This window comes from Melospiza melodia, chromosome 1 (genome assembly GCF_035770615.1).
Source record: "Melospiza melodia melodia isolate bMelMel2 chromosome 1, bMelMel2.pri, whole genome shotgun sequence".
In the NCBI taxonomy this organism is placed as follows: domain Eukaryota; kingdom Metazoa; phylum Chordata; class Aves; order Passeriformes; family Passerellidae; genus Melospiza; species Melospiza melodia.
In genome coordinates, this window is record NC_086194.1 from 50,312,214 (window position 1) to 50,338,698 (window position 26,485).

The 26,485-nt window shown below is 39.3% G+C and overlaps 2 protein-coding genes across 7 annotated transcripts in view; one reads left to right on the plus strand and one right to left on the minus strand.

Moving 5' to 3' along the window:
* Nucleotides 1-9,275, plus strand: part of EZH2 (enhancer of zeste 2 polycomb repressive complex 2 subunit) — a 36,563-nt gene extending 27,288 nt beyond the window's left edge. For all 5 annotated transcript variants that reach the window (XM_063157973.1, XM_063157966.1, XM_063157981.1 and 2 more), the window contains exons 13-20: nt 3,684-3,724; nt 4,919-5,044; nt 5,408-5,586; nt 6,437-6,532; nt 7,118-7,199; nt 7,940-8,020; nt 8,133-8,217; nt 8,934-9,275. In XM_063157973.1, the coding sequence (XP_063014043.1) occupies nt 3,684-3,724; nt 4,919-5,044; nt 5,408-5,586; nt 6,437-6,532; nt 7,118-7,199; nt 7,940-8,020; nt 8,133-8,217; nt 8,934-8,994 (751 nt within the window). In that variant the 3' untranslated portion in view covers nt 8,995-9,275. The remainder of the gene's footprint in view (nt 1-3,683; nt 3,725-4,918; nt 5,045-5,407; nt 5,587-6,436; nt 6,533-7,117; nt 7,200-7,939; nt 8,021-8,132; nt 8,218-8,933) is intronic.
* A 1,975-nt stretch (nt 9,276-11,250) lies between these two features.
* CUL1 (cullin 1) overlaps nt 11,251-26,485 on the minus strand; it is a 51,999-nt gene continuing 36,764 nt past the window's right edge. Inside the window, exons 9-22 of one of the 2 annotated variants that reach the window (XM_063157990.1) lie at nt 24,632-24,762; nt 21,823-21,930; nt 21,614-21,720; nt 20,430-20,478; nt 19,901-20,032; nt 19,247-19,364; nt 18,255-18,331; nt 17,365-17,496; nt 16,471-16,563; nt 15,250-15,297; nt 15,072-15,154; nt 13,525-13,630; nt 12,680-12,793; nt 11,251-11,803 (exon numbers count right to left, since the gene is read on the minus strand). In XM_063157990.1, the coding sequence (XP_063014060.1) occupies nt 11,723-11,803; nt 12,680-12,793; nt 13,525-13,630; nt 15,072-15,154; nt 15,250-15,297; nt 16,471-16,563; nt 17,365-17,496; nt 18,255-18,331; nt 19,247-19,364; nt 19,901-20,032; nt 20,430-20,478; nt 21,614-21,720; nt 21,823-21,930; nt 24,632-24,762 (1,379 nt within the window). In that variant the 3' untranslated portion in view covers nt 11,251-11,722. Of the gene's footprint in view, nt 11,804-12,346; nt 12,794-13,524; nt 13,631-15,071; nt 15,155-15,249; nt 15,298-16,470; nt 16,564-17,364; nt 17,497-18,254; nt 18,332-19,246; nt 19,365-19,900; nt 20,033-20,429; nt 20,479-21,613; nt 21,721-21,822; nt 21,931-24,631; nt 24,763-26,485 lie in introns of those variants that run through there. The other variant, XM_063157987.1, reaches the window with a different exon arrangement.

Consider the following 26,485-nt stretch of genomic DNA (forward strand, 5'->3'; position numbering starts at 1 on the left):
TTGCCTATTTCTCATATCATCTTGGTGCTCTATGAGCATACTGAGCAACTAGCTGGCAAGACTGCACCCCTCTTGGATAATGAAATGTCTTGTCTCCCTCCTTGCTGTGACATTTTTGTTGAGATAGCTGTAATAAGGCTGATCAGGGGGAGAAGACAACTTCTAATATAGCTATTTTTTGGAGAACCAGTAAGTGTCAGAGCCTGGCCTGTGTATAAGATTAAGCTGTTATTTTGAGAAAACTCTTTGATGAGAAGTGAGTGCTTTGCATAGAAGCCAGTAAAAGACCTGAATGAAGAAAGAATTCTGAAAAGCATGGGTGTATGCTGGAGGAGAGAGTGTGCTTCAGTGCTGTTCATTCTTTCATGTGTATATTTTTCTTCCATTGCTGGGAGCTGAATTGAGTTTGCTTTAACTAATCAGCACTCCTTCCTCTATTTTGGTACTGATTTTAAAGCTGCTTCTTTATTATTTTGGTTTTCCTCTTTGCCCTCATCCCCTATTCAGAGGCCACTTAGTAATTTTATGTGAAAATATTTTATTTTTTCCCCCTCACTTTCTCATTTTCCTTCTCCTTCTGCTGGACTGCTGTTCACTGCATGTGTTTGAATAGCTTATGTAGTTCTACCAAGAGTTCAGGATGCCTTTTTGTAGGGATTTAAAGTCAATGTTATCAGGCAAAAGGTGCACTGAGGCATTGGCACAGATATTCTGATGTGCTGCCTGGTTGGAAGGCTGAGTCTTGGAGTGCTGGGGAGGCTGTGGATAAGGTGATCTGGGAGACTGAAGTCTTTGAGTGATGCCAGAAAATCAAACACTGCAAAGACTCAACTACATATTTGACATAATTGGCATGTATTTTGAATTTTTAATGCTCTTTCTGATAGCAGAATATCCCTGTGCAAAGCAAGAGATGCTGGAGCAGCTTCTTCCAAAGGGTGTTTTTAGTGCTGGCTTGGCTGACACTGCTGCTGCCCAGAGCCACTGGCAAAGTTTAGAGGTCTAGTAGGTTGTTAGGAGAGAGGAACAGTATCTTTGACAGCTGCTGTCGTGATGCTTCTGGGAACACTTGTTTTCTAAGCTGGCTCTCCTGCAGATGCCAGCAACCAAATGCACAAATCCACTGGCTTGCTTGGGAACTTGCTATGGAGTTTCCAGTTGGTTTTTTGTAATGAAGCTTCAAGTTGTGAGTGCTGTCTCAACTTTGTCCTTTCCTTGCCTTTGCTTCCTGCTGCATGGGACCAGGCCTTGCCTTTTGCTCCTGTTTGAGATGCAGATTTATATGGAGCAGATACAAAAATGACTATGCCTTTAGTGTAGTGCTTGCTCAGGCTCCAGCTTTGTGTGCTAACCGGGGGAACTCGAGCGCTTTGTGGCAGTTTTTTGGAAGTTACAAGGCAGTGAATACTCTTGGATAGTGCCAGTCCAAACTCCTGTTGGTCAGTGCTGGCAGCCTGTTGTCTTGTATCACTGCCCACAGGTTCTGCTGCCACTGTGTCTCCAGCCCCCCTCTTCCTCCTGTGACAGAAGTCTCTCCAGAAGAGGGACAGAGCACACGGATGCCTTTCCCCTTGTGACTGCCCCTGGAGTTTTCCTTCTGCTTTGACTTGTTACTATTAATGCTTTCTTGATGTGTATGCACATTTGTGTGCTTTTAAAGTATTAGGAGAGTGCTTACCTTAGGAGAAAAAGTGAAGCTGCTAATTGCTAATGAAAGAGTATTTTAACAAGTCTGGCCATAGAATGCTTTTAAGAGTTTGCTGTGCTGGTAGGTTCTTATTATCTTGGAGTGACAGACAAGTTTCTGTGAAAGACTTGTTCAAAAATATGGTATGTTACATTTTCCAAATACCAGGTAGACAAGAAAGAAAGTAGTTTGGTGTGCATAAGAGTAATTTAAGTCAAAATTGCACTCCTTTCAGGCATATGGGAAGTGTCCTCTTGCAGGGTCAATGTCTCATAATTCATAAATATATGTTGGTAGCCTTTTCTTCTAGAGTGAATCACTCTTAATAGGAATGTCATCTATTTATTACAGTACTCTGTAATTCTGGGTTTCTTCTTTCCTCTCAGCCTTAGTCACTTGGACATGTCTGCCTTTATGGGTTTCTAACTTGTATGGGCTCCTTCAGTGCTTGTAAGAAAATTGGTTATTGAGTTAAATCTCATAGTAATGCTTTAGAAGGGCAATTTTATAGAGAATCCTATTTATCTGAAGCTGTTGGAGGGCACTGCACACCATTTAGTTGAAGTAAAAGCTGCTATGCTTTTATGAAAGAAGTAGCAGCTAAAAAGTCCTATTTAAGTAGTTACAGTGGGAGATATTTTTTCAGAGTGCAAACTTCTGAGGAGTGTTGCATTCACTGAAAGGCAGAATAGCTTTTGTAGGGTTCTGTGTTGGGGATCTTTTAGTACCTGTGCTCATGAGTGTTTTGGGCAGCTCAGTAAATCTGCAGAGAAAGTGAGGTTGCTTGATGCAGCTGGCAATGTATTATTTGGCCAGGGAATGAGGCTTCTCCCATATTGTCTTCATGTTGTTACATGATATACTAAGGAAGTCCAAGAAGTATAAACTTTAAAAATGCTTAATCTAATTTTTTTGATATGTATGTTCACTAAAATAAAAGTCGTAACTAAAATGCATAGAATTGAGTTAAAAATAAAACAATGGATTTCTCCTTTAATTTTTAGGCTACTGAAATGAAAAGTCTGGTTTTCCTTTTGGTACTAAAGGTCCAGACAGGTGCTTTTGCTTGATTGTTTCTGACAGACCATTTATGGAATAGCTGACATTCCCTGGCCAAAGAGCTTGCAATCTGAAATGGATACAAAATAAAGGGGCAAATGTAACTTGGAAGAACTTTCAAGTACAGTGAATGCTAACCAAACAGCAAGTTACTCTTAGAAAAACACAGCAAAGCAACAAACACAAACAATAAAATCCACCACACAACAAGAACACCACTTCTGGCAAAGGTGTGCTTGGCTGAGCTGCCTGAGAAGGGGGACACTGAAGGAAAACTAAGGACATGAGAGAAAGGAGTGTGGGCTGTGAGGCAGAAGGGGAAAGGCTCAGTGCAGCACCACCAGCCAGGACAGCTGGGGAAAAATGTCCAGCCAGAAGGAATACTGAGGTGTCCCATCAGTGTGGCTGTGCCAGGCAGGCACTCTGTCCTGTCAGGTACTTGGAGCTCCTCAGGTGAAGGGTGGGACCTGGCTGTGATCTGTAGGGGACGCCCAGAGTGGTGCTGGGGCCAAGCCCTGTGCAGCTGCCCCATTTCTGTGCCGCTGTTCAGGCATGACCCTCCACATCTGCAGCTTCATACCCTTCCCTTGCTGCTGCTCCTGCCTGCCAGAAGCAGCTCCAGCACCTGCTCTTGGCAGGGCTTCCTTCAGGGGCAGCTGAGTTCCAGCATCTCTGGCTGGGCTGGGTGGGGACAGCTCCTCTGAGCAATGCTGGGGCTGCAGCAATGGTGGGGAGAGGGGGAGCAGCCTGCAGAGCTCTGATCTTGGCCAGCCCCAGACTGGGACAGGTTCTGCTGCAGCCCCTCTGACTCGTGTGCACTTAGCAGCTGTTCATGTCTCCAGAAACTTTCCCATCTTAAGCAAGATGCAGCTGCCTTTCCCAGCCCACTGCAGGAGGAGTTCCTGTCAACCTTCTTGTTTGTTTTGTGTTTTTGCAGGTTGTGGGCTGCTCATTGCAGAAAGATACAGCTGAAAAAGGGTTAGCATCTTTCCATTCAATTTATGTCCTGAACTTTTAAGATTCTACTATTGCTTTTTTCTGTTTTGGTTGTTTCTGGGGGGGGGGTGGTTATTTGTTTTGTTTTGTTTTTTTTTTTTTTTTTTAATGTTAGGCAATTATGTATATTCCATGGGGAGCCAGAAATTTTAGGAGAATGAAAATTAAAAATGTAAACTCTCACTTACATGTATTGTAGGGACAAAAGGTACTCTTTGGGTTAAATAGCTGGAAGAGCTCTGTATAATTCCATAAAAAGGAAAGGAAGCTGAGTTTACTGTCTTTTCAGTATGGCTTCATTGAAGCACAGGTAAAAATGGTATTAAGGGTAAGAGCTGCAGTAAAAAGTGCCTTTTTTTTGTAAGCCAGTTTAATTTAGAAATAGTTCTCTGAAAAGTTGTTGAGAATAGTTGGGACTTCTGGCAACATAAATAATTGATCTGTTTGTCTCTCTCATTTTTTGTTGCTGATTGCTAGCTTGAGCATTTTTATAAATTTACAAATTCATGCAAACTCAAAACAAGCTCAAGAGTATTAATAGCAAAAATAATTTATATAGAACCAAATTCTCCTAGCTACTGTATAGGTAAAGCTCTAGACTTGTCCCTGGTAGTTCCTTTCTTGCTTAGAAGACTTCAGCATTATCTGTACTGGAAAATTGACTTGGGAAAACACAGTGGTATAGTAATAATAATAATAATAATAATAATAATAATAATGATAATAATGGAATTACATTGCCAATGGTACCTGTTTGAAAGTTGACTGTTGTTCCACATTAAAAATTGCTTTCAGTATTTAAGCAAATTTACTTTGCTGAATAATATCAGTGCTATTCCAAAACATGTTCAGACAGGAAATGATACCATTGTGGTTTTGTTTCTCAGTGTTCCACATAAACAGCTTTCAGCTCTGAGTACTCAAAGCAGCTGAGCAGTGGCAGAATGAGGTGCACTAGGAAGGCAGCTAATGGTGTAAAACACCTCACTAATGTTACAGTTCTGGTTTTGTGTCTTTTGGGTTTTCAACTCCACTTGTTGTGGTTTGGGTTTTTTGTTCATGTTTGGGCTTTCTTAGTTAAATGACTAAAAGGGAATTTCTGCCTTAGAGTGAGGGGAACTGTGTATTGTTTGTCTGCAACTTTCAACTTTACAAAATGTTGCTATTTTTATTCAGATGGGTCATCGAATCACGTTTACAACTATCAGCCATGTGATCACCCACGTCAGCCTTGTGATAGCTCATGCCCATGTGTAATTGCTCAAAACTTCTGTGAGAAGTTTTGTCAGTGCAGCTCAGAATGTAAGTAAAACATTTAAAAGTTATCCATAAACTTTTCTCACTGTCCATCACGAATTCTGTACTACCAGTCTGTCCGTGCTGCAGGCAGTTACAGGAGCAGCAAATTGTATCCAACAGTGTGAGCATGTTCACTTTAATTTGGCCCTTGTAATTGGCCCTTGCATGAAGTCAGAAACAGCCTTCAGAGCTGAAATTGAGGAGGAGTTATTAAAATCAGGGAAGGAAAGAATTTGCAGTACTCCTGAAAGCAGATATCAGTGGCTGTGTTACCAATATTCTGATACACTCTAATCTGCACAGTCTTAGTTTTACACTGTATATTTTCATATTTGCTGTTTTTCTTTTCCACCCATTCCTTTGTAGGCCAAAATCGTTTTCCTGGGTGTCGTTGTAAAGCACAGTGCAACACCAAGCAGTGCCCCTGTTACCTGGCTGTCCGTGAGTGTGACCCTGACCTCTGCCTCACCTGTGGAGCAGCTGACCACTGGGACAGCAAAAATGTTTCTTGCAAGAACTGCAGCATTCAGAGAGGATCCAAAAAAGTACGTCCAGAGTTACACAGCTGCAGGCCTGTTGGCTGGGGCTAGAGGTGTTCTTATATTTCCAAGCCAGAGAATGGAATTTCTTTGCCTTCACACTTTCAAACTGGAAAAGAAAAAAAACCCCAAACCAAACAGCAAGGAAAGGAGTGGTCACTTGTTAGCTTGCTCTTGTGCTGCTGTTAAGTCTATTTACATTTTGTCATGTACCAATTAGTGTGTTCTGTGCAGCAGAGCAGCAGGATATCTCCTTTTCCCTGTTCAGGCTTTGCTTCTTAATTGCAAATAGGCTGCTGTTTTAAGGAGCTCAACAGTCTTTCCCCAGATCAGCATAAAGAAGTTTATCCCAGAGTTTCTTTCTTCAGTTGTTGATTCTAAGGTATAACCTTGTATACAGTCTACTAAAGTCTTGAAAGCCCATTCAGTTCTTGCAAATAAATCAATAAGCTAAAGTTTATTTCTACTCTCGAATGTCTTCTCACAAAATAGTTGATTACTGAGCTAATGAATGGTGGGCTCCTGGCTGCAGACCTTTTGAGGCTGAAGTCTTTAGTAAATGAATTTTTATGTAACCCCCTCATTTCAAGGTGCCTTGGGGTGGTTAAACTAAAATTTTTTGTAGTTTTCAAATACTTGGTCATTTTTCTTTTACATACATCTTCTGATTCACAAGCTGTAATTTTAGTGTGTGTTTGATCATTAGAAGACTCTGGATTTGTCTGCATTCCTGGAGTTCCAACATATGCATTTCACTAAGTGATACAACTAAGTGATACAAAACAAAATGGAAAGAAAAACTGAAGTCAAATCTAAGTCAGGCATATCAAAACTTCTTGGTATTTCTATTCCACAGCACTTACTATTGGCACCTTCAGATGTGGCAGGCTGGGGAATTTTTATCAAAGATCCTGTACAGAAGAATGAATTCATCTCTGAATACTGTGGTGAGGTAAGGATGGAGAACACTGGATATGGGCTTAGTTGGTGAAGTTCTGCACTGACAGGGACCAACCATGGGTGCCATTGTCTGTGACCTGGTACACGCTGTGACTGCTGTCACTCCTCAGATCCCAGGAGCTACACAATTGAAATGTCACAAAACTTTTGAAACAGGTTCTTGTGAGAAGGAGAGGCTGGAATGTCCTTTTTATCTTAGATGGAATTTCAGTTCAGACACGCTTGGAATTTGGTGGCAAATTATTTAGTATTGTACTGAAAGTCAGTAGGAGCTTTTGCTAAGCTGTATTCTGCAGCAATAAAACCCTGAGTCCGGTATGCAGCCCTGATTTTGAGAGGAGAAGCAATTCTTGCTTTTCTTCTGCTCTGAAAGAGTTTATGTGTGCTAAAAGCAAAGCATGGACGTTTGCTAAGTGCAGAATGCTTGCTGAAAACAACACTTTGGGAATACTTTAAATCCCAGAGAATAGAAAACTCCTGCCTGTCTTTCAAAAGGCTGGGGAGGGGCTGACATTAAGCTGCTGTGGTTACACAGTGGAGGAGTGCTTCTCTCTTTTACAAGTGGTGTTTCTTTCAGATTATCTCTCAGGATGAGGCAGACAGAAGAGGAAAAGTGTACGACAAATACATGTGCAGCTTTCTGTTTAACTTGAATAATGGTATGTATGCATTAGTTGCAACCCTTGGCAGCATAAGTAAAGTGTGTATGCTTAGCATTTTGTTCAGCCCTTTTCTTCTGCAGCCAGCAGGTAACAATGAGAACTTATTTCCACACATCTTTCTCTATCAGTGTGTGGATTCATCCTGCTGATAGCTCGTCTTTGGGATTTTTTCTCTAAATGCTGGTCAGCTAGATGTAGTGATGGGCCTGTTGTACAAGAGGAGTAGAACTTCATGGAGTAAAATTATGTGCAGACATTAAGTAGACTAAAGAATGTCAAAAGTGTTGTCTGAAGTAATTTTACTGAATTAAATAATCAGTAATTTATGATGGTAATTGTGTTGGGGGAAAAAAGCCACATGTGGTATGTAACTTACAGACTGCACTGTGTCAAGCATAAAATACTGGAAAATAGTTGAAATGAGGAAAAAAACCCTGCTGCTTTATGTTAGTGTTGACTTAGCATATTTATGGAGCTTGTCCTTGTGGAATAAAGGTAGAGAAGCTTTAGTGAGAAGCCAAGGTGGTGCCACTGTGGCAGGAGGTAAAGGAAAAGCACCATGTGGAACAGCAGAGTTCAGCTGTTGTAGGGTGGTGGGCCAGCTCTTCCATGGGGAAGATGTGCAGTCTTCTCCAGCTGCTAAGATCCAAGCACACTAGGTGTTAAAATAAAAAATGTGTTTGTAGGTGACCCATCCAACATTTGTGGGGTTTGTTGTTTTTTTCTGCCCCCCCTAGATTTTGTGGTTGATGCAACACGCAAGGGCAACAAAATTAGATTTGCAAACCATTCAGTAAATCCCAACTGCTATGCAAAAGGTAAGTTTCACATTTACTTGCTTTTCATCAATGTATGAAATACTGTGAGATATTTCTTTAACGTGCATTTTATCAGTATTTGTACTAACATAGCTAATTTCTTTTAAAACAGTTATGATGGTTAATGGTGATCACAGAATAGGAATATTTGCTAAAAGAGCCATTCAGACTGGTGAAGAACTGTTCTTTGACTACAGGTGGGTAGATGGATTTCAGGTGGGATTAGCTTTCAGTATCTGCACAGCTCAGAGTTAATTCCTGTGCCTGCCTGGGCCCTGCAGCTGAGAAGCAGCACTCCCCACACTGCTTTTGTCAAGCCAGATGCCATAGCAAGACTGATTTGAGCAATGCAGCTGGTTAAGAGCCTGCAAACTTGGAAAAGCAGCTTGTGTAGAGAAAAGTGTAGTGACAAATGGGGACAGACTTTCTCTGGTTGGGTTACCTTGGTAGCAGCACAAGTTAACTCCCCCATCATTCAGAAATAGGCAAGAATTTCAGAGAATGAAATTTCAGAATTCCTGCAGACAAATGCTTGCTAAGAATGTGTCCTTACTGTCCCCTACAATCATCTTACTTGGCAAAAACTAAGCTGTCCACTGGCAATACTGTGTAGGTCAGTCTGGAGAAATGCTTTCCAGTACTGAAAATGAACATCAGGACTGTGAGAGTCAAGGTGAAAAAGAATGGAATTTTAGTGATTTGTCTCCTTTGATCAAACACATCTGAAAGTAGTTTCTTGTGGGTCAGCAGTGTTATGCACCTGCAAATTCACACAAGGAGGAAACACCCCAGCTGGTGAGGAAATGATGGGAAATATGAGTATTCCAGGCTGTGGTGCCATTCTGTCAGAACAATGAAGCTGAAATGTTCCATGATACTGGCTTTTTGTGATTTTGGTTTTTTTAAATTTCAGATATAGCCAAGCTGATGCCCTTAAGTATGTGGGCATTGAAAGAGAAATGGAAATCCCTTGACACCAGCTACCTCTTCTTTTAAACAAACAGCTGCCTTATCTTCAGGAATTTCTAGTACTGTGGGCAATTTTAGAAAAATACAAATGATGCAATTTGAAATTCTGTATTTGCAAAGTACTGTAACAGTAATTTATAGTAATGAATTTTAAAAAAACCAACTTTTTATTGCCTTCTCACCAGCTGCAAAGTGTTTTGTACCTAGGAACTTTTGCAATAATGTGGTGTGGTACATTTTTCAACCTTGAATAAAGGATACTTGAACTTCTTCATTTTTACTGGAATTGAGTTGGAATTTTGTGTCAGCCCCTTGAGAAAGCAATGTGAATTTAACGTGTAACTTCTGTGCAAAGGCAGCTCCATACTTGTCTCCTTCTGTTACTCTGGGTTTAAGATCAGTGTGAAGATGGAAACAGTGTGGATGGCAGTCAGGTGATTGGTGCTGCAGTGCCTGAGTGAGACAGGGGTGGTCTTGCAGTTTCTCAGCTCCCTTGGATGCAGCCACATCCAAGTTCCCTGGAGGAATGGCTGCAGCCCAGAAACGCCTGCAATTGCCAGAGTAGCTGTGATTTCTGTGACAAACACTGCTTTCAAGACAAAGCTGTGGTACAAGGTGCCCTCACTGCGGCTTCTCTGAAGCACCAAAGTGAATGATAAATACAACAGTAACTACACCTGTGTTAAAGAGTTAAGAGATGCAGAAGAGAAATGCACAGTTTTCATCCAGAAACATTTGCACTGCAGTTAGATTGTACAGGGCTACCACATTTATTTCTTACTTGCTAGTGGATGGAACTTTAGCTTGTGATGTAGAATACAATGCTCAGGTCAAACCAGCTGGAGTGGGAGGGCATTACTGCCACACTGAGTCCATGAATTCCTGTCCATGGTGACCAGTTACCTGCTGCACTGAGGGGGCTCCAAGCCTGGGGCTGAGTTCAGCTCCTCCTGTTTCCACACTCCATGTACAGCAGGCAGCTGCCACATGCCCTCCACCTTGGTGGTGGCCCAAGTAAGAACTAAGAGCTGATGAGGAAAAGAACAGTCCAAAAGTAAAAACCTGATTTTCTCCCTCAGGTAGAGCACAGCTCCTGCTCTGAAGGATGCACAGTACACAAAGCACTGCTTTAACCACCCAAGGGCTTTGAAAGGCAGCTCAGAGCAGGTGATTTCAGGCCTTCCAACTAAGAAAGGAGTTCAGGCTGCTTCTTTGTCATCATAGCACACACATCCTGCTAAAGAAATCTATTAGCCCTGAACTTTCTGCAAGAAGGGTTTACAAAAACAAAACAGCATCTTAGGGAAAAAAAAAAGAGAGGCATCACTAGTTCCATTCTTCTAAATTTCCAAAAGCAACTTTGAGCAGCAAGATGCTTCTATTGCCCCAATGGCAGTCTTTAGCTCTTTCAGAACAGAAATAGCAAGCATATAAAATCTCAAGTGCAGATGACACCCCTCTCCTAGTACTGCTCAGGTTTTTTTTTAACCCAGAGTTCAACTGTAACCATTTCCCTCAAGAGAGAAACATTAGCAACACAAAACCTGGCTCCTTTCCTGCGAGAAGAAACAGTGAACAAAATCACAGTTTGCATCAAGGGTAAAATGGCTACAGAAGTTCTTTTCACGATGAAGATTAGAAAATATAGATTACCAATAGTGAGAGCTGGGAGGATGGCAGCATTGTGCTTGTAGCATATGGAATGCCAATACTCATTTCATAAAATGTTGTGAGAAGAATGGAATGAGGCCTGGTCAATCAAGGTATGTCTAGTAACACTTTAAAGTATTTTAATTCCCACCAGAGGTTAGATTTAATGGGAATTGTTCTTCAAGAACACACTCAATTTTCTGCTCCACTTCAGTCAAAGAAATGGGCAGCCTAAACTTCCTTTGTTCTCGGCAGCATTTATGCAAGGGTGATGCACTTTATAGCACAAAGAGCAATATTAAAACCAGCTCCAAGTTCAGATGACCAAGCATTGCCACAAATATTTTGAGCATTTTCTGTTCTGCATATCTTGTGAAATCATCACAAATTTCTTTTATTTTCAAAGCACAGACATTTCCTCTTCAAAAAGAAGTAACATGCACAGATAATGATAGATGACAGTACCTTCATAGAACAAAATGTTCTTAAAGCACCAGAAAATGGGGAGGAAAAGCAAAACGAATTTCTAATAGCTTTCATAACCATTATACCTTTTATTTACATTTAGAAAGATAAGTCATGAAACTTAAAACAATAAAACCAAATGCAACTTGTACAGAAATCTTTTAAATTTTTTTTATTATTTATCACACATTAAAAAATGAAACACACTATACAAATGGTTTTTCATAGCAGATTACACATGGGTCCATTCAGACTCGCTCTCCAAGTGCTGCCAACATGTATAAGTGCTGCCTGTGATGGCAGCTGTTTATCATATAGCCAATGTATTGATTTAAATGCAGTAGCATGCAACCCTTAAACGAGAAGGGTCTGATTCCTTTCTGTTCTTAAATTAGGTTAAATGGCATTGGTGTCCATATTTACATACTTGAAATGTATCAATCCTGAGCAGTTCTGATGTAAATCTGAGACTGGCTGATGGAGTCCTGGTCTCAGTCATTAAAAAGGGAGGTCCAAATGGCAGCAGGGTGGCTGCTATGAAGTTCTGTCGCTTTCATTCTTTCCATCACATACCTACTTGCCGAGTGTCACACAGTCAGGTCATTGCTAATAAAAATGCTAAGCCAAGTAACTGTAGGTGTCCTTCTCACCATCTACACGTTCCAAGTATTCCTTCTCAATGAGGATGTCGATGCATTTCTGTGGGAGGAACAGAACAGAGGTAAGCTGTGGGACATGGGCATAAAAGCCCCTCTGGGGTTGTTCCAAACTTTGATTTTGACCCCCCAAGGGAGTTCCCTGGCAAACAGGATGGGAATAGGCAAAGGACACAAACCACAGCAGTTCACTCTCCTCTTTATGACCACATCCAAGCTGAAGGCTTTGCTAATCCACTAAACTGAACTGCACTTACTGGATGTCATTCCAGGGGTGTGATTGGGAAATCATCAGCATGCTGAACAACTTCATAGTAAGACAGCAAATAAAGAATTACACCAAGGTGCAGAGAGCTTATGTAAGGTCATGAAAGAGCAGCAGCAGCAGCGAGGGACTCTCTGTGTAACTGCCCTGGTGCCAGTTTATGCAACTGCTCTCACTGCCTGTCCTTTGCCTCACCTACCCCTTGGTTGTGGATATAAAAACTGCTGGTGAGCTCACTTAAACTGATGAAGAAATTAATATACATAAATGAATAATTAATATAATCAATATAATTATGAGTAAATAATTAAATACAATGCCCCCTTCCCCAACGTTTTTACTGTAAAGGAAAGCAGGAAACAGGAACAAAAGGTAAGCCTGGATCAAGGGCAATGGTAAGCTGACACTGATGTAAAAAGACACAATCCAGCGACTATTTCACCACCACTGCCAACAACGTGAAACACGGATAGTACCCTAAGAGAAATGCAATATGTCTTCTTAAAATATTTCCTACTTGCAACTCAAAAAAATCTGTCCTTGCCCATCCCATCTCCATAGCTTTCCTTTTTAATTCAGAAGCAAGTGTTTTGTCTGTGTAGATATCCTCCTCACCTCCTGGAATCCAGGTTCAGAGATGTGGGTCTCACATACCTTAATTACAGGAACTCGTGGCTTGAACCTTGAGGACAGCTGTGTTAGCACTTCTCCAAGCAGTTGCTGGTGTTTTAGAACCTTCCTCATTTTCATGATTCTCACAATAGCAGCCTGCACAGCAAAGTTGGGAAGGTGTGTTTAGGAGCACAGTACCTGTCCCTCTGTGCAAAGCCATTTCACTCCCCTAGGTGATGTCTGCCCCTGCAGAAGCACCACCACCACCACCACCTCGAGCACCAGACAGGAGAAGCTTTGCCCAGTGTCAGCCACTCACACAGACTTCAAGGACTCAGAGTCTCCACAGCACACAGGCATCAAAAGTGGTTTTGACACATGAATTTTTAGAACTGTGCTTACAGTCAGTCAGTCATAATAATAATAGCACCAACTGGTAACAAGAGCCACACAAAACTGCTTGTGTAGCAAAAAGCCTTCTTTATATATTTAACCTTACTGTGACACTGTCTTAGTGGTACTTCTGTATTTCCTTCCCCTGCCTCTCAAGTGGATTCCAAATGAACTGATATAAAACCAATGCTGATTTCATACTACCTGGGTATTACTATTTTTTTACTATTCAGTTTTCATCAAGGACAAGGTCTGGTGAATGTGTATTCAAGGAAGCCAAACACTCATCAACATCAGGTAGGAACAGTGCCTTCCTCCAGTTTCTACTACAGGCTCAAATCACCTTTAAGAATATTTTAAATACATTTTTTGAACTCTAATGTAGTTAGAGCATGTTGTCTTCTAGTAAAAATTAGGAAAACCCTACAGTAAGCTTCATAAATTATTACACACATGTGATTGAGTTCATGACAGCATTCTGCAATAAAACTCACCTGAATCAGTAGTTTCCTGTCTTCCTCTATATTTTTGTGTGTAGTTTCTTGCTCCTGTTTCTGTTCAGTCTTCATTGGCACATTGATGTTTACCCTTAATTTTTTGCTGTAAAGAAAAGCAGAAGTTAATGAACAATTAGACTGTTTAAAAACCTAAGAAACAGAAAAAACATCAAACAAAACCCAACTCCAAAATAAAAGCCACAGCACCATGATTACAACAATACAGGACTTTGGCTCTTCTGAAAACCTGAGATGCTCTTATTCAAGTTAAAAAAGATTATAAAGAATGCCCACAACCAATCAATGAAACAAACTAACTTTCTGGTATCTCACAGCTTACTGAATCCATCCCAGTGATCTGTGTAACTAGCACTGTACAGTTACACTGTATTCAAAATATTTCTGTGTGTGCTAAGAAGTTTGGAGTCAGTGAAGGGGACAAAGGAAGGCAATGGAAACAGAATCTGATTTACAGAATTTCTGATTTACAGACAGGATTCTGACTATAATGTGGAGAAATCTGTTTGTTCTGTGGAACTGAGCTCTGCCTTTCTTTCACAGGCTCCCTGGCACTGACAGCTGTGCTGAGGTGAGCCCACTGCCACACGTGGCCACTCAAGACAAGGTCCTGTGTCACAAGTGGGGAGCAAACCTCAGCACCAGAGCACCAGGGAGCACAGGGCTCTGCTCAGCCTGTTTGTTAGCTGCACTGTTATTTATTTAGCACAGTGCTCTCCATCATAAATTGGGAAGCAGCTGCTGCACAATGCAGCAACCCTGAGCTGTTTCCATCACTGCATTAATGCAACAGACCATGAATTCTCAAACCTTTAATTTGGTAAAGGGGGATAGAAAGCAGATAAAGGGTGAAGTACAAGGAAAGGTTTTAAAATGTTTCTTTCACCTGAGATCTTATCTTCACGAAGCACTGAACTCCTCACTGAATTTATGTGTGTTTATATCTATGCTCTGGTAAGCATGATAACAAGTACCACAGTGCTGTAAACAGCTTAAAATACACAACTGCTTAAAGTAAGTAATAAAACCTACTGAAAATTGTGTTTATTAAGTCTTCAAATCACTGTATACACCGTGGTTATAAAACAAGCCTGATCTTCTCATGTTAGCAGTAGTGGATGAACATTTATGCTTTTGACCTTTGTGGGTCACTGGACACTACTGTAACCTTATAAAATATCATGGATTTGCTGAGTGCTTGTGAGTAACACCTTGGCAAAATGGCAGCACTTGAATGAACTACTCAAGAACTGGACAAAAACTGAGGAACAAAAAGGACATATGAAAATACATCAGGCCTCGACTTTTTTTATGACTTTATGACAAAGTCAAAGCCTAAGAGCTGAAATCACACCCATCTCCCACCACTCATGAGCCCTCTCCCTTAATGCTGGTACATATTGGATCTACATTTGAATTGGCACTTGAACCCCAAAGCTTTCATCCCAAGTATATTAGGTTTCACCCAGATTTTGAAAGCAGAGGAGGATGCTACTCATTACATCTAAGTGATTCATGCTGCTTACTTTTTGTAACCAAGATACAGTTTTATTAAAGTATCTGGTTTTAACTCCACTTCATCAACATTTGCATTTTCATCTTCCAAAACCTGCAATAAATAAACAAACAAACAAGTAAATAAATAAATAGTCTAACATATTTCACTGTATGTTAAGCAGGTCATGAGAAAGCAAGAGTACTTACAAGCAATTTTGATTTCAACAGTATCTGTAGAACTTGTGCCAAGATATCCTACAAAATTATAGAAAACATTATCAGTACAGATAGACAGCACCTTTGTCTAACTTAAAAACTTGAACAAGAATGAACATATTTAGACTAAGAACTAATGAGTGCAGAACACTGCAAAATGAGGGGGCAAGAAAAAGCAGTAAAAACTAAGTTCACAGAAATAACACCCAAAAAGGACATTGTTTTATGACGTATCCCCCCTTGTGGTTGGTCAAATATAATAAAATTCTTGAGAAATACTAATTCCAAACAAGAGATCTTTCCAGTTGCTGCTTTAGGAACTATTTTGAAAGCAGACTTATATGCCTAAGAAATAATTTTTCCCAAACCATGCAAATATATATACCATGGCAAGCTTAAACTTCAGAAAGCAAGCACTCTCTGCTTTCTGATTAACATATTTTTGTTTTAACAGGGATCAGTTCTGGTTGCTGTTGCTGGTTGCTCACTCAGAAGGCTACTGGCAATATTTTGTGCAGGCCTGCAAAGCTGCTCTTTTACTACAGTCTGCAATAAATGGCAACCCCCTAAGACTTCTGGGTTGCTGTAATCCATCAGCAACAATAATTTCTAGGTATGCATTTCTAGAAGTAAAGATCCTACTGAAGAGGAATACCTAACTTTCCAGAAGTCAGAGCAGACTTGATTCAAACCTACTGCTAAAGGTCAAATAAATGTCAAATTGTGGGCCATAAAGCCTGCTTGGGAGAAAAGGAGGGAACCTTTTCCACAGGAGAGAGCTGGCCAATGAACTGCAGATTTACTATGTTCATGTAAAAAAGCCTTGAGATATAAAAGAATGACAGATGCATAGATCAATCATTTAAGGAAAATGCTGGTTTTGCTAAAATGTTGTCTTTTAACATTAAAATGTATGCATTGAAACACTGAAAACTTCTACCCAGAGCTCAGCAGGAAGCTAGACAATTCACTCCAGTCATGAGCAGGAATGTACATGCACTAAGACTCATCAGAACACCAGGCAGTTATGACTACAGGAAAGTAAACCAGGAAAGTGAATTGACCAAGAATAGAGCACATCTGTCTCCTTTGGGACAGAAGCTGGTTCTGGCTCCAAGCATGTGTAATCCAAATTTCTTATGATAGCAGGAAGAGCCCTGAAGACCAAAACACTTGCTCACAAGAGTGTGGTAAAACATGGAAAGTCACTACCATTTTTATTTGAGTACTGTCTGTCAGCTGCTGCACAGTGTAGGCATCTTCTGTGTTGTACTGCAGTAAAATTGCCATCTGGAATGTGGATGCCTGACAAATCCAAAAACAAAGAACACAGGGGAGAGGGGGGAAATCAAAAAATGAGAACTTACAAACACTTTCTGAATTTGAACAGCCTGAAACACACCAGTTAAACACACACACTGGAATATTTGGACAACAGAGAATACCCAAGTGGTGCTAATCACAAAAAAAGAATCAAATGTTGCTTTTACAACCAGAACTCCCCCTTCCAGCATTATCTAAACAAAAACCCCAGGATTAGAATCATTTAGCTTGCTTCAGACACTCCATCAAATTGTCTATTATGGCATCAAAGCATTATCCTTGTATTTGCCAATATAGTTTTAAGTTGTTTTCCTCTGTCACTCCAACTCTTGCCCATTTAATCTGCACTATACCCAATACAGACTGCTGAATTCATCCTCACAACCCTCCCAACTCCAGCAGAATAATGAAACCAAATTTATACACCACGCAGCTCTCAGTAGCTGATCCATCTCTATCATCACAGGGTTAATCTATGATGACAAGGTCAAAGTCTGACACTATCTTGTTTCTTCTCCCATCTACTTTTTGAGAAAAAGCAGACAGGAAAGTATAAGCAGCATGAGATCCTAGGCAAAGAGGTTGCATTTATCTCAGAAAATGCATTTCAGTACCTGTTTAAACCACAGGTGATGTGTTCCATTTCCTAAGTCAATTTTAAACACAGATCTTTAGTATCAGTATAGTAAATAAAATAAATATATATAAAGGTTCTACTGGCTGCATGCAGTCCTCTGAAAACAGCCATCACCAAGTGTTTCTATTGGTATGACTTGTCCTTACCTGTAATGTGTATCTGTTTTTGAAACAGTTGGTAACCAATTCCCCTTTGGACAGCTGATACAACCATGTTAATTTTCTTCCACTGTGACGACTGGCATAAAATGCAGTAAATCTCTGATAGCTCCGTTCTAACTGTATAAAAACATGAGTAACAAACAAACAAATAAATAAATAAATAAAGTATTATCTACCTTCCTTTACCATTACTAGAACATGTTATGGAATCAGATCTGATCACCCTCAACCACCATGTTGTCTAAATAGCCCGAATGGAAACTCAAAGTATTCAAATTTGGCAGACTGGATGAAAAATTTCTCTCTGTTATAAATTTCTCCTTTAAAATATCATTAACAGTACAAATGTAAACAGCATTTAAGGTTCATTCTTCCTTTTGTGAAACATTAAGCATGGCTAGAAAAGCAATTTGTTTTAACCACCTTCATCCTCCAGGAAACAGCATTAAATTTATTTCTCATGTTAAATATTCATGTCTTTTTTCTGGATAAGCACTCAGCAGAAAACTGATTATAATATCTAAAGATTTTACTGGGCAAAGCTGAAGCAATGGTATGAAAAGGTTTCTTAAATTACGCAAACCCAGAAAAATGTACTAACAAAGATTTGCTTTAGTTGCTGTTGAATATTTTGAAGAAAGATTCATTAACCAGGGAGTTTTCATGGGAAAGATACGAAAACACACATTTCACACAGCTCCCTCCTACTACCTTATCCAATTATCTTGTGCCTAATATCCTCAGGCCAAATAGGCAAATATCAGAGACATTTATAGTCCTCTCTGATACACAGCAGAATGGAAGGAGACAGCCTTGTAAAAAAATTTCTCTCAGGATCATTCCATGCTCAGATGAACCAAGAGCAAGTGCCTCACCTCAGATGGCAGAGCAAATGTGCAGGACTGCTGGAACGGCCACGATCCAGAGCTCAGCACCTGGATGCTGAAATCCACTGAAAGACAGGAGAAGAGGATCAGCTGCATTATCCCACTTTCTCCTAACTCCCTCTTCACACACAGTCCCAGTTCTTACACAGACATGTTTCTGATTCATGGTCAAACTAACATGGTAAAAAAATCATTAAGCACTATTTTGTCAGAGCATAACCAAAGCTGTTCATGAGAGATGTCCTTGCAGTTGGAGAGCTTTAGATTTACTGTTACAGGCACTCAATCTTCTCTTATTTGGAGAAGTTATTATTCTGTTTCTATCCCTACAATGTGTTACAATTTTCCCACTTCGATGTTAAAAGAGAAAGTGTTCATCATCACTCCACAATACACAACTGCAAGAACAGACCTTCACACCTATACTTGTAAGGTATTTTGGTCAAGTCAAGTACAAACAATACAAAAACTAAGTAAAATTTAAACCTGATGATACCCAACTCTAATTGTAATCCAAGAAATATTTATCAACTCTTGACAGAATTTGGTTCAACGTGCTTCAGTTGAAAAGGAAAGCATAAAAAGGTGACAGGGACATCTAACAACCTGGAAAACAACATCCTTAATACTTCCACATAAGTCTAAGTATTAAACAGTTAAAAATCAAAACTGTTTAAAGAAAAACATCTCTCCAATCAAGCATAAGAAAAGGGAAAAAAAAGATGCGACAGTATTCAACTTAATTTAGTTATGTACCTAAATGTGAGCTCTAAAATCAGGAGGAGGCTACTCAGAAAACACACAAAGAGCTACTGGAAGACAAAGAACAGACCTAGAATTTAAACACCCCAGCTCTCATGGTCAGCACTCTAATTTGTGGCAATATGAGTAAGTCATATATTTCCCTCACACGCTTAGTTCTGCAGCAATAAGAGGAAGCTATACTATGCAATAGTAACTTAGGTAAAGGTGCTACTTACAATCTAATGGTTCTGAATTGGTCAGGTGCTTTTTAAACTGCTCATTCAAATCCTTGCTTACACCAATGTCTTGGAACATCCGCTGCAGCTTGGAGGTATACTCAAAACCACAAGCTTGCTGCATTTAAAAGCACAGATACATCAGCAAGACACATATTGGACATTGGCTAATGAAAAGAACAAAGGGTTGGAACTTATTTCCTTAACAGAAGATGAACAAAGTTCCATATTTCCCTTCCTTAAAGTGCCCATCCCCCCTGGAATATGAGCTTTATCTGCCATTGAAAACTGACAAAAATTTTGTTTAAAGATTAAGCAAAACACAATGAAAGACTACTCAAAGGGTAGTCAACTGTATTTTGCTTAACTCTGCCTAAATATGGTTAATGAGTTATGGTTAATGAGTACTTTTCAGTACTCATTCCCTTGAATAATTAAATCCGTGTCATTCATTTGGCTAAGAATAATTAAGCTTAGCTCCATCAGGCATGCACTAGAAGTTCCTATGATTTAAAAAAACAAACAAAAAAGCCATAGGTTGTGTATTTTTCTGTGTATAAAAATAAACAAATGAAAGGATGCATGTCAATGCTTTCCAAAACAGTGTGAAGATCTGCAAGGCAATAAATCATGGGACAGCCATGGAATACTCACTTTTAGTTTGGAGATCATGCTTGCCTCAGCATCATCACTAGCACTGTTTTGATGCACAAGTCTCTTTGCCAGCATTTTAGCATAGAATTTTTGAAACACATCTTTATCCTCAATGTACTTGAAGACAACCATCTGGAAAAGCCAAGATAATTTGTAAGGGAAAAATATTTAAACATTTGTCTTGAAAAAGATGTAGCAGGAACTACTTGATTTGCACCTAAATTTTAAAGATTGGGAGGTTTTTTTTTTGGCTTTTTTGAGAGAGGGTGGAGGGACTGGTGGTGTTTGTTTTAAATATGAATACTATTTTAAAACAAGAACTGTATATTCCACATGTAGAGCATATTACATATATGTGGATATATAAGGATATAAAAAGATGTCATGGAAAAGATACATTTTATATGCATATATGGATTAAGCAAAAGCCTAACTTCAATATAGCCACTTTAAATCTGCCATAAAGAGTTTTTTAATAAACAAAATAAAATAACTTTTTATATTTTGTATGTATTTATAGACATCTTACCACTTGATTGAGTGTATCTTCCAATTCTGCTTCTTCTGGATTCTTTGAGCTGTAATTAAAGAAGTGCCATTTTTAATGAGTCCCAAACCAGTAGAATTAAACCAACATATGGATGCATATGGAAGCTTCAGAAATCAAAGAATGCAAATTTGAGTAGTTCTGGGATCAAAGGCTCTTTAAAGAGAAAACAATGTAATGAAGTGAACAGTTCACTGCTCCACCTGTCAGCAATTCTGAGGTTCCCAAATGTCACAGGCTGAAGTCTTGGACCATGACTTGCTTGGGACTTGCTGGTAGCCTGGTATTTTTCAGGATTTAAGAGCTTAAACATGGACCTCTCTCTTCCTGCTGCTAGATGCTATCTTTATTTCTTATCTTAGGTAGTACAGTGAGAAGAAAACAGCTCACAGAGCTAGGACTTGACTGGGTAAAAGTTCAGGTGGCACCACATTGCCACATTGTCTTCCTCCATCTCATGTTTGCCCACCAGGCAGACCCCAAATCTACCCTGCACACAGTCAGTATTTGTAAAGGAGAAAATAAACCCTTTGCTGAATGAAGGAGGAGATGGGAAAGACAAAAGTGAGCAAGTTCTCCCATTTTTGGGTTGTTTGGTGGTGGCTTTTTACCCTCTGCCAAAACGACTAGAAATGGGACAAAACTGACACCAATCCAGTATGAACTGAACTGATACCAACTCAGGGTATGAGCTGCTGAATCATTTAAAGCCAAATACCTTGAATTAAAATATGAACTATGAAAGGTTAGAAAGCAGTTTTTCTCCTCAATTTCTGCCCAAATAGAAGAAGGTATAGAAAAAACAAAAGGAGGGAAGCAACAGTTTTAATGGAAAAAGGGAATGTGCATCTCTTTACAAGATACAACGCAATTTAAGTTTTTCAGTGTAAAAAACCCTACCTCCTTCAGTTTTACTGAAAAACAAAAACTTAAGATTCCTATAAGGCAAGAAAGCTTTGCTTATTTCCTCCACTTTTCCTTTAAAAGAATACCAAACAACACAACCTTTAGGAATGGTCCCACCGAAATTTTTGTATCCAGAATTTGATAAAATTAATTTCTTGCAAAATCAAATTGTGCTTCTGAAGACAGTATAAAACTTCATAGGCTACAACCTTTTAAAATAAAAGCCAGCATGAAATAATCATTTGTCTTTGAGGACATACCTTTTCTTTAGTAAAGAGTCACAGTATCGTGCCAGTAGCTCTGGGGATTTACTGGATGATTGAGCCATTTTTGTTACTGCATTATTATTTATAAATCGACCACAAGCCTATAAATCACAAAAGACAGTGAAATTTTGGGAGACAATTTTTTTTATTTTGCATGGGAAAAAAACCAAGCAAGTCCAGCATCTGCCACTACATGCACTTACTTTGTCTAGTGCAGCCACGAAGCCAGCATCGTTGTTGAATGCAGACATGACTAAAGCGTTGTACTTCTTATGGACATCCAACACTGTCTGTACATACATTTTTGGATCCTGCAATAAGGAGAGACTGGATTTTGCAACCTGCTGACTTTCTGCTTTCTACTTCCTCCAAAATGGAGCTATTCACTGATCCAAGAGAATTTGTGTAAAGAAAGTCTATGATGTATTAGAAACATTTTGAAGGTAAACCAGTACCCAGACCAGTTCAGTTCTTATGTCCAGGACTGACTCATGTTACTGCAAGCTTTCATTTACAGCAACCAAAGTGCAGAGTGTACCACATCACACAAAAGGCAACAAAGTATTTACTCAACCCTGAAAACATTTTCAAAGACTTAAACTTATTTCAAGTCACTCTTGAGAGAGATGGACAATTATAAAGTGGCAGCTGCTATAGAGGAAAATCTCTGTAGTAAGAATGTGACTGGTGTTTATCCAGTAGGTACAACTTAGTACAGACACCTCAGTCATTGGCAGCTCTTAAAAACTATGTGCTCAGCACCCAGTGGCAGCCAGATGCCAATAAACATCAAGCTTACTGTACTCAGACTGAGCTCTTTGTGCAGTTACTGATCTTTGCTTCTCAATAAAGACAGACTGGAGTCAAGGAGTAGGGACAATGATGGGCAAGTAAATCATCAGGCACACAGGACAACTACTACACAACAGGCTGGAAGACTAAAAAAGGCTGGAAGTCTTCAATTTGGAGATCAGAAGGTCTTGTTGGCTAGAAGTGGAGGAATATGGCAGGGTTTTATCAGGATCCTGAAAAACATTTCCTGTTGTCACTGAAGACAGACACAGGCTACCATGGACCACCACTCTCATGCCATGCTTGAGATGAAGAACTGAGATTATTGAGAGCTTCTGAGATAAGGAATGCAAGTGGATTTGAAGGACATTCAGAAAAGTACTGATTACAAGGGCTAAAAAAACCAACAAACAAAAGGCACAAAAAGCAGCCAATTTTCTGACTAAAAAGCAGTCTTGTTAATACAGTAAACAGAGACTAGAGCACAACTCCTTCTGCACTGAAGTCTAAAACAGGTGAAATGAGACAGGCTGGTATGACTATTTCTCTGCACTGACTACAGAGAAAGTGAGAAGCATTTGTTCACTTGATTATCTGTTTAGACGCAGTACAGGTAAATGAGGTTGGGAATAATCAATCCTAAGTGTGACAGAGGACTAACAAAGCAATGATGAACAGCAATACAGTGGTGTGTGGGATATTGCAAGAAAAGGCAAGATGGTTCCCAAGGGTAACAGCCAGAGATACTGCTGTGAAAATGAAGAACAAATGTGTGGAATAAGGAATGAAAGAGAAAGAAGTGGAAATAAGAAAAAGTGTCAGAGGCTGGAAGAGTTTTGTAAATGGTTGGAGTCAACTAATACATGCAAATCTTGGACCTCCTCTCTCTGAAAGATGAAATAATTCCTGGAGAAAGAGCTTTCATTTTTTCTGGTGGCCTAATTCTTCAAGGCCTAAGCAGGAAAAAACCTCAAGAGTGAGTACCACTAGGGGATGTGCAAAGCATGGAGTAGATCTGATCTCAAAACTCACAGAGACACCTACAAATGAAACTGAAGATTCCTGAACTTGCTTCAAGATTACTTTATGATTCATAAAAGATCAACACTGCTAAAAAGCTGTGCACTTCAAACGACAGAAATGAACAACAGACACTACACTCTTCAATACAGATTACTGCTTTAGTATGAAGCTATTTTAAGAACTTCTCAGGAAAGCAGTAAGTTAAAATAAACTTTGTCAAAAATCAAAGTTAATCATAGAATCATAGTGTTTAGGGACCCACAAGGATCACCAAAGTCCAACCCCTGGCTCTGCACAGGATCACCCTGAGAATCACAGTAATGATGGTATTATCAGTGACAATGCCTGAGAGCATTTGCAAAGTGCTTCTTGAATTCCACTTTAAATAAAATTTGGTAGAATCTATATTCTATCCTGATCTTGCTTTGTGCAGTGTTTCACTCTTTCTTTTCCCCTGGAAAACATCATATTGTGCATAAAGAAGGCGGCTGGCAAATGGTTTAAACAACTTCATGTTGCCAAGATGCAACCCTAATCAATACAGAATCAAGTCTGAAATTACAGTTATGGGATAAAAATTGAAAAAGCAGCCTTTCCAAAGATCTGATCTCCTCCTTATATTGTGACTTTTCCAACCATTTCAGTTCCTTCTTCTTCTTCTATTTCTCATGCTTTTCCAAACAGAATAAAGACATTATCAAAAAACTCAAACCAACAGAAACTTTCTCTAGATAGTCCCATCCAAGTCAGAATTCCTTAAGATGATGAAATAAATGACAGTTGACTGGAGATAATGCTTCTTGAAACAGTGGACTTTCAGGTGTACTTGTATTTTAAGTGTTGGGTGTTGTATTTGCACAGCCAGCTTTCCAAGCAGCATGACATCCTGACAGAGAGCAAAATCTCAGAAGGAAACTCACCTTCCCTCTCAAAACCAAACCAAAAATCCCCACAACCCACCCAAACCAAATGAAAACAAAAAACACACCCCAAAGACCCCCAAAATTTAAAGAGTAGAAACAGAGTGATGCAAATTTTGTTTTAAACCTTCTACCAACATATGAGAATTGCCAAGTCCCTACAAATTAAATTAGTGAGAGGGAAAACAAACAAACTGGAAGTTGTATCAGGAAGCATTCACTATCCCCTAATGTAAAAGTGGCAGCACACAGAGACTTGTTTTGATGGGATACTTGCATTTAGTGCAGCTTCTCCACATTTCTCAATTGCAGCTAGACCCTGATTATGAATGTGAGTTTCCAAAAGTTTTTTCAGCTCTCCAAGGCCATCCTGGATTCGAGATACAAGGTTATACATGCGACCCAAGTCTGTAAAAAAGAGAAAAAAAAGGAAAACTAACATCTCCCATCTCTACTGGCCATTACTTCAATTTCTCATTTACAAGTTGTCAACTTAGGAGCTAAACATCCATTGACAACAAAAATACATATGCAACTGCTCCTGTTAAAAGCCAGAAAAAACAACAGCAAACCTTTGCACTTACCTGGAAAGCTAACACTAGTTAAAGAGAAAACAACCTGTTATACTAGGATCTACTTTTTACCTTCACAATGCAACCAAACTCAAGAATAAAAACCCACCATTTGAATGGCAGAAAAATTACTTCTTATTTTTAGTTTTTGCATGTTTAAAGCGATGATTTAAAAATGGTGTTAAATCTCTCTCATTGAAGTAACATTTTGAGGTGCTGCCATGAATTTGAGGCTCTTATTAATGTTACTGCTGGCTGTGCTACGAGTATAACACTTTCCAGCTGACCACTGTTCTTTAAATCTTATTCTGAACAGGTCAGTTCTCAGATATCTAACATTACTTGTAACCCTTTGCATATCAACACTCTTACTTTGGGCAGCATCAGTGGTAACAGTTGGGAATTTAATGCAAAATGTTGATACGACCTTAGCAGGTAAACTGAAACATTATAAATCAAATTTCCTTCAATAAAGCACTGTCAGTAAAAGACATCTCTTCAAAAAAGGAACAACTTTAAATGACTGATTACCAGTAGTAATAATTGTATCTAAAAGAAAAAGAGGTTTTGAAAAGCATTACAATAGAACCAATGAAGGTAAAACTGCATGTTATTTCCCATATGTTAGGGCTTCATATTAAAATTTCACCAGTTTTCAGCCAAGACTTTCCAAATCAATTAGCAATTTTGGAAAGTCTAATACTGAAGAGAATTTTGGTTTTTATTATTTAGTTTCAAAGGATAGATACTTTGTATTTTCTGAGAGTAGAATTCTTCCAAAAAAAAGCAAACATTGAATTGGCCATAAACCAGGTCCACAAACCTGCCAGTCACCTCTTGCAATCTTGGCCTCACTGAACAGGCACTCCAGTCAAACAGTAAACAATCAAGATTATTTACTGTAAACTAAGGAGGATATTTCGCCTTGTGGAACACACGGAAAGGTTGATAGCTCTTCCCAGGTGCAAGGACTTCTCTGAAGGGCTTGTGAGCAATTTATTACACCAGAGGATTATCAGATTAAACAAAACAGAGCAATCAATGAGCTGGTGCTCTACCTAACTCTGAAACACAACACAGAGTTTGATACCTTCTAATACTGAAGGGATGACAGTTCAGTTAGGTTTCTGTATAACACTTTCCTTTCCTTAAAACTTTGTCAAACTTAAACTTGCAGATTTGAAAATGAAACCTTTTTTTTTTTCTCTGTGAAAAACCATGATTGCAACCTGATGTTAACTTTTATAAGAACATATGAATAACTCACAGAATTTTAGAAAAAAGGCAGGAAACTAATGCCATGCATAGATACAACAAGCTGCTGCTGTATTTACCCACAAACAAGTGTTCACAGGTTGGTTTACAAGAATGTCTGTGTTAGGGGAAATAAGGCAGAGATGCTACATAGTCTCATGGAAGATTTGCATGGTAACTCCACCTACATCATTACATCCTTCTCCCAATAAACCCAATTATTTCCTACAGGTATTATACTGATGTGAGTATGTAACACATGAGGAATGTGTCCCACAACCTTTATAACCAGTTTATGCATTAGT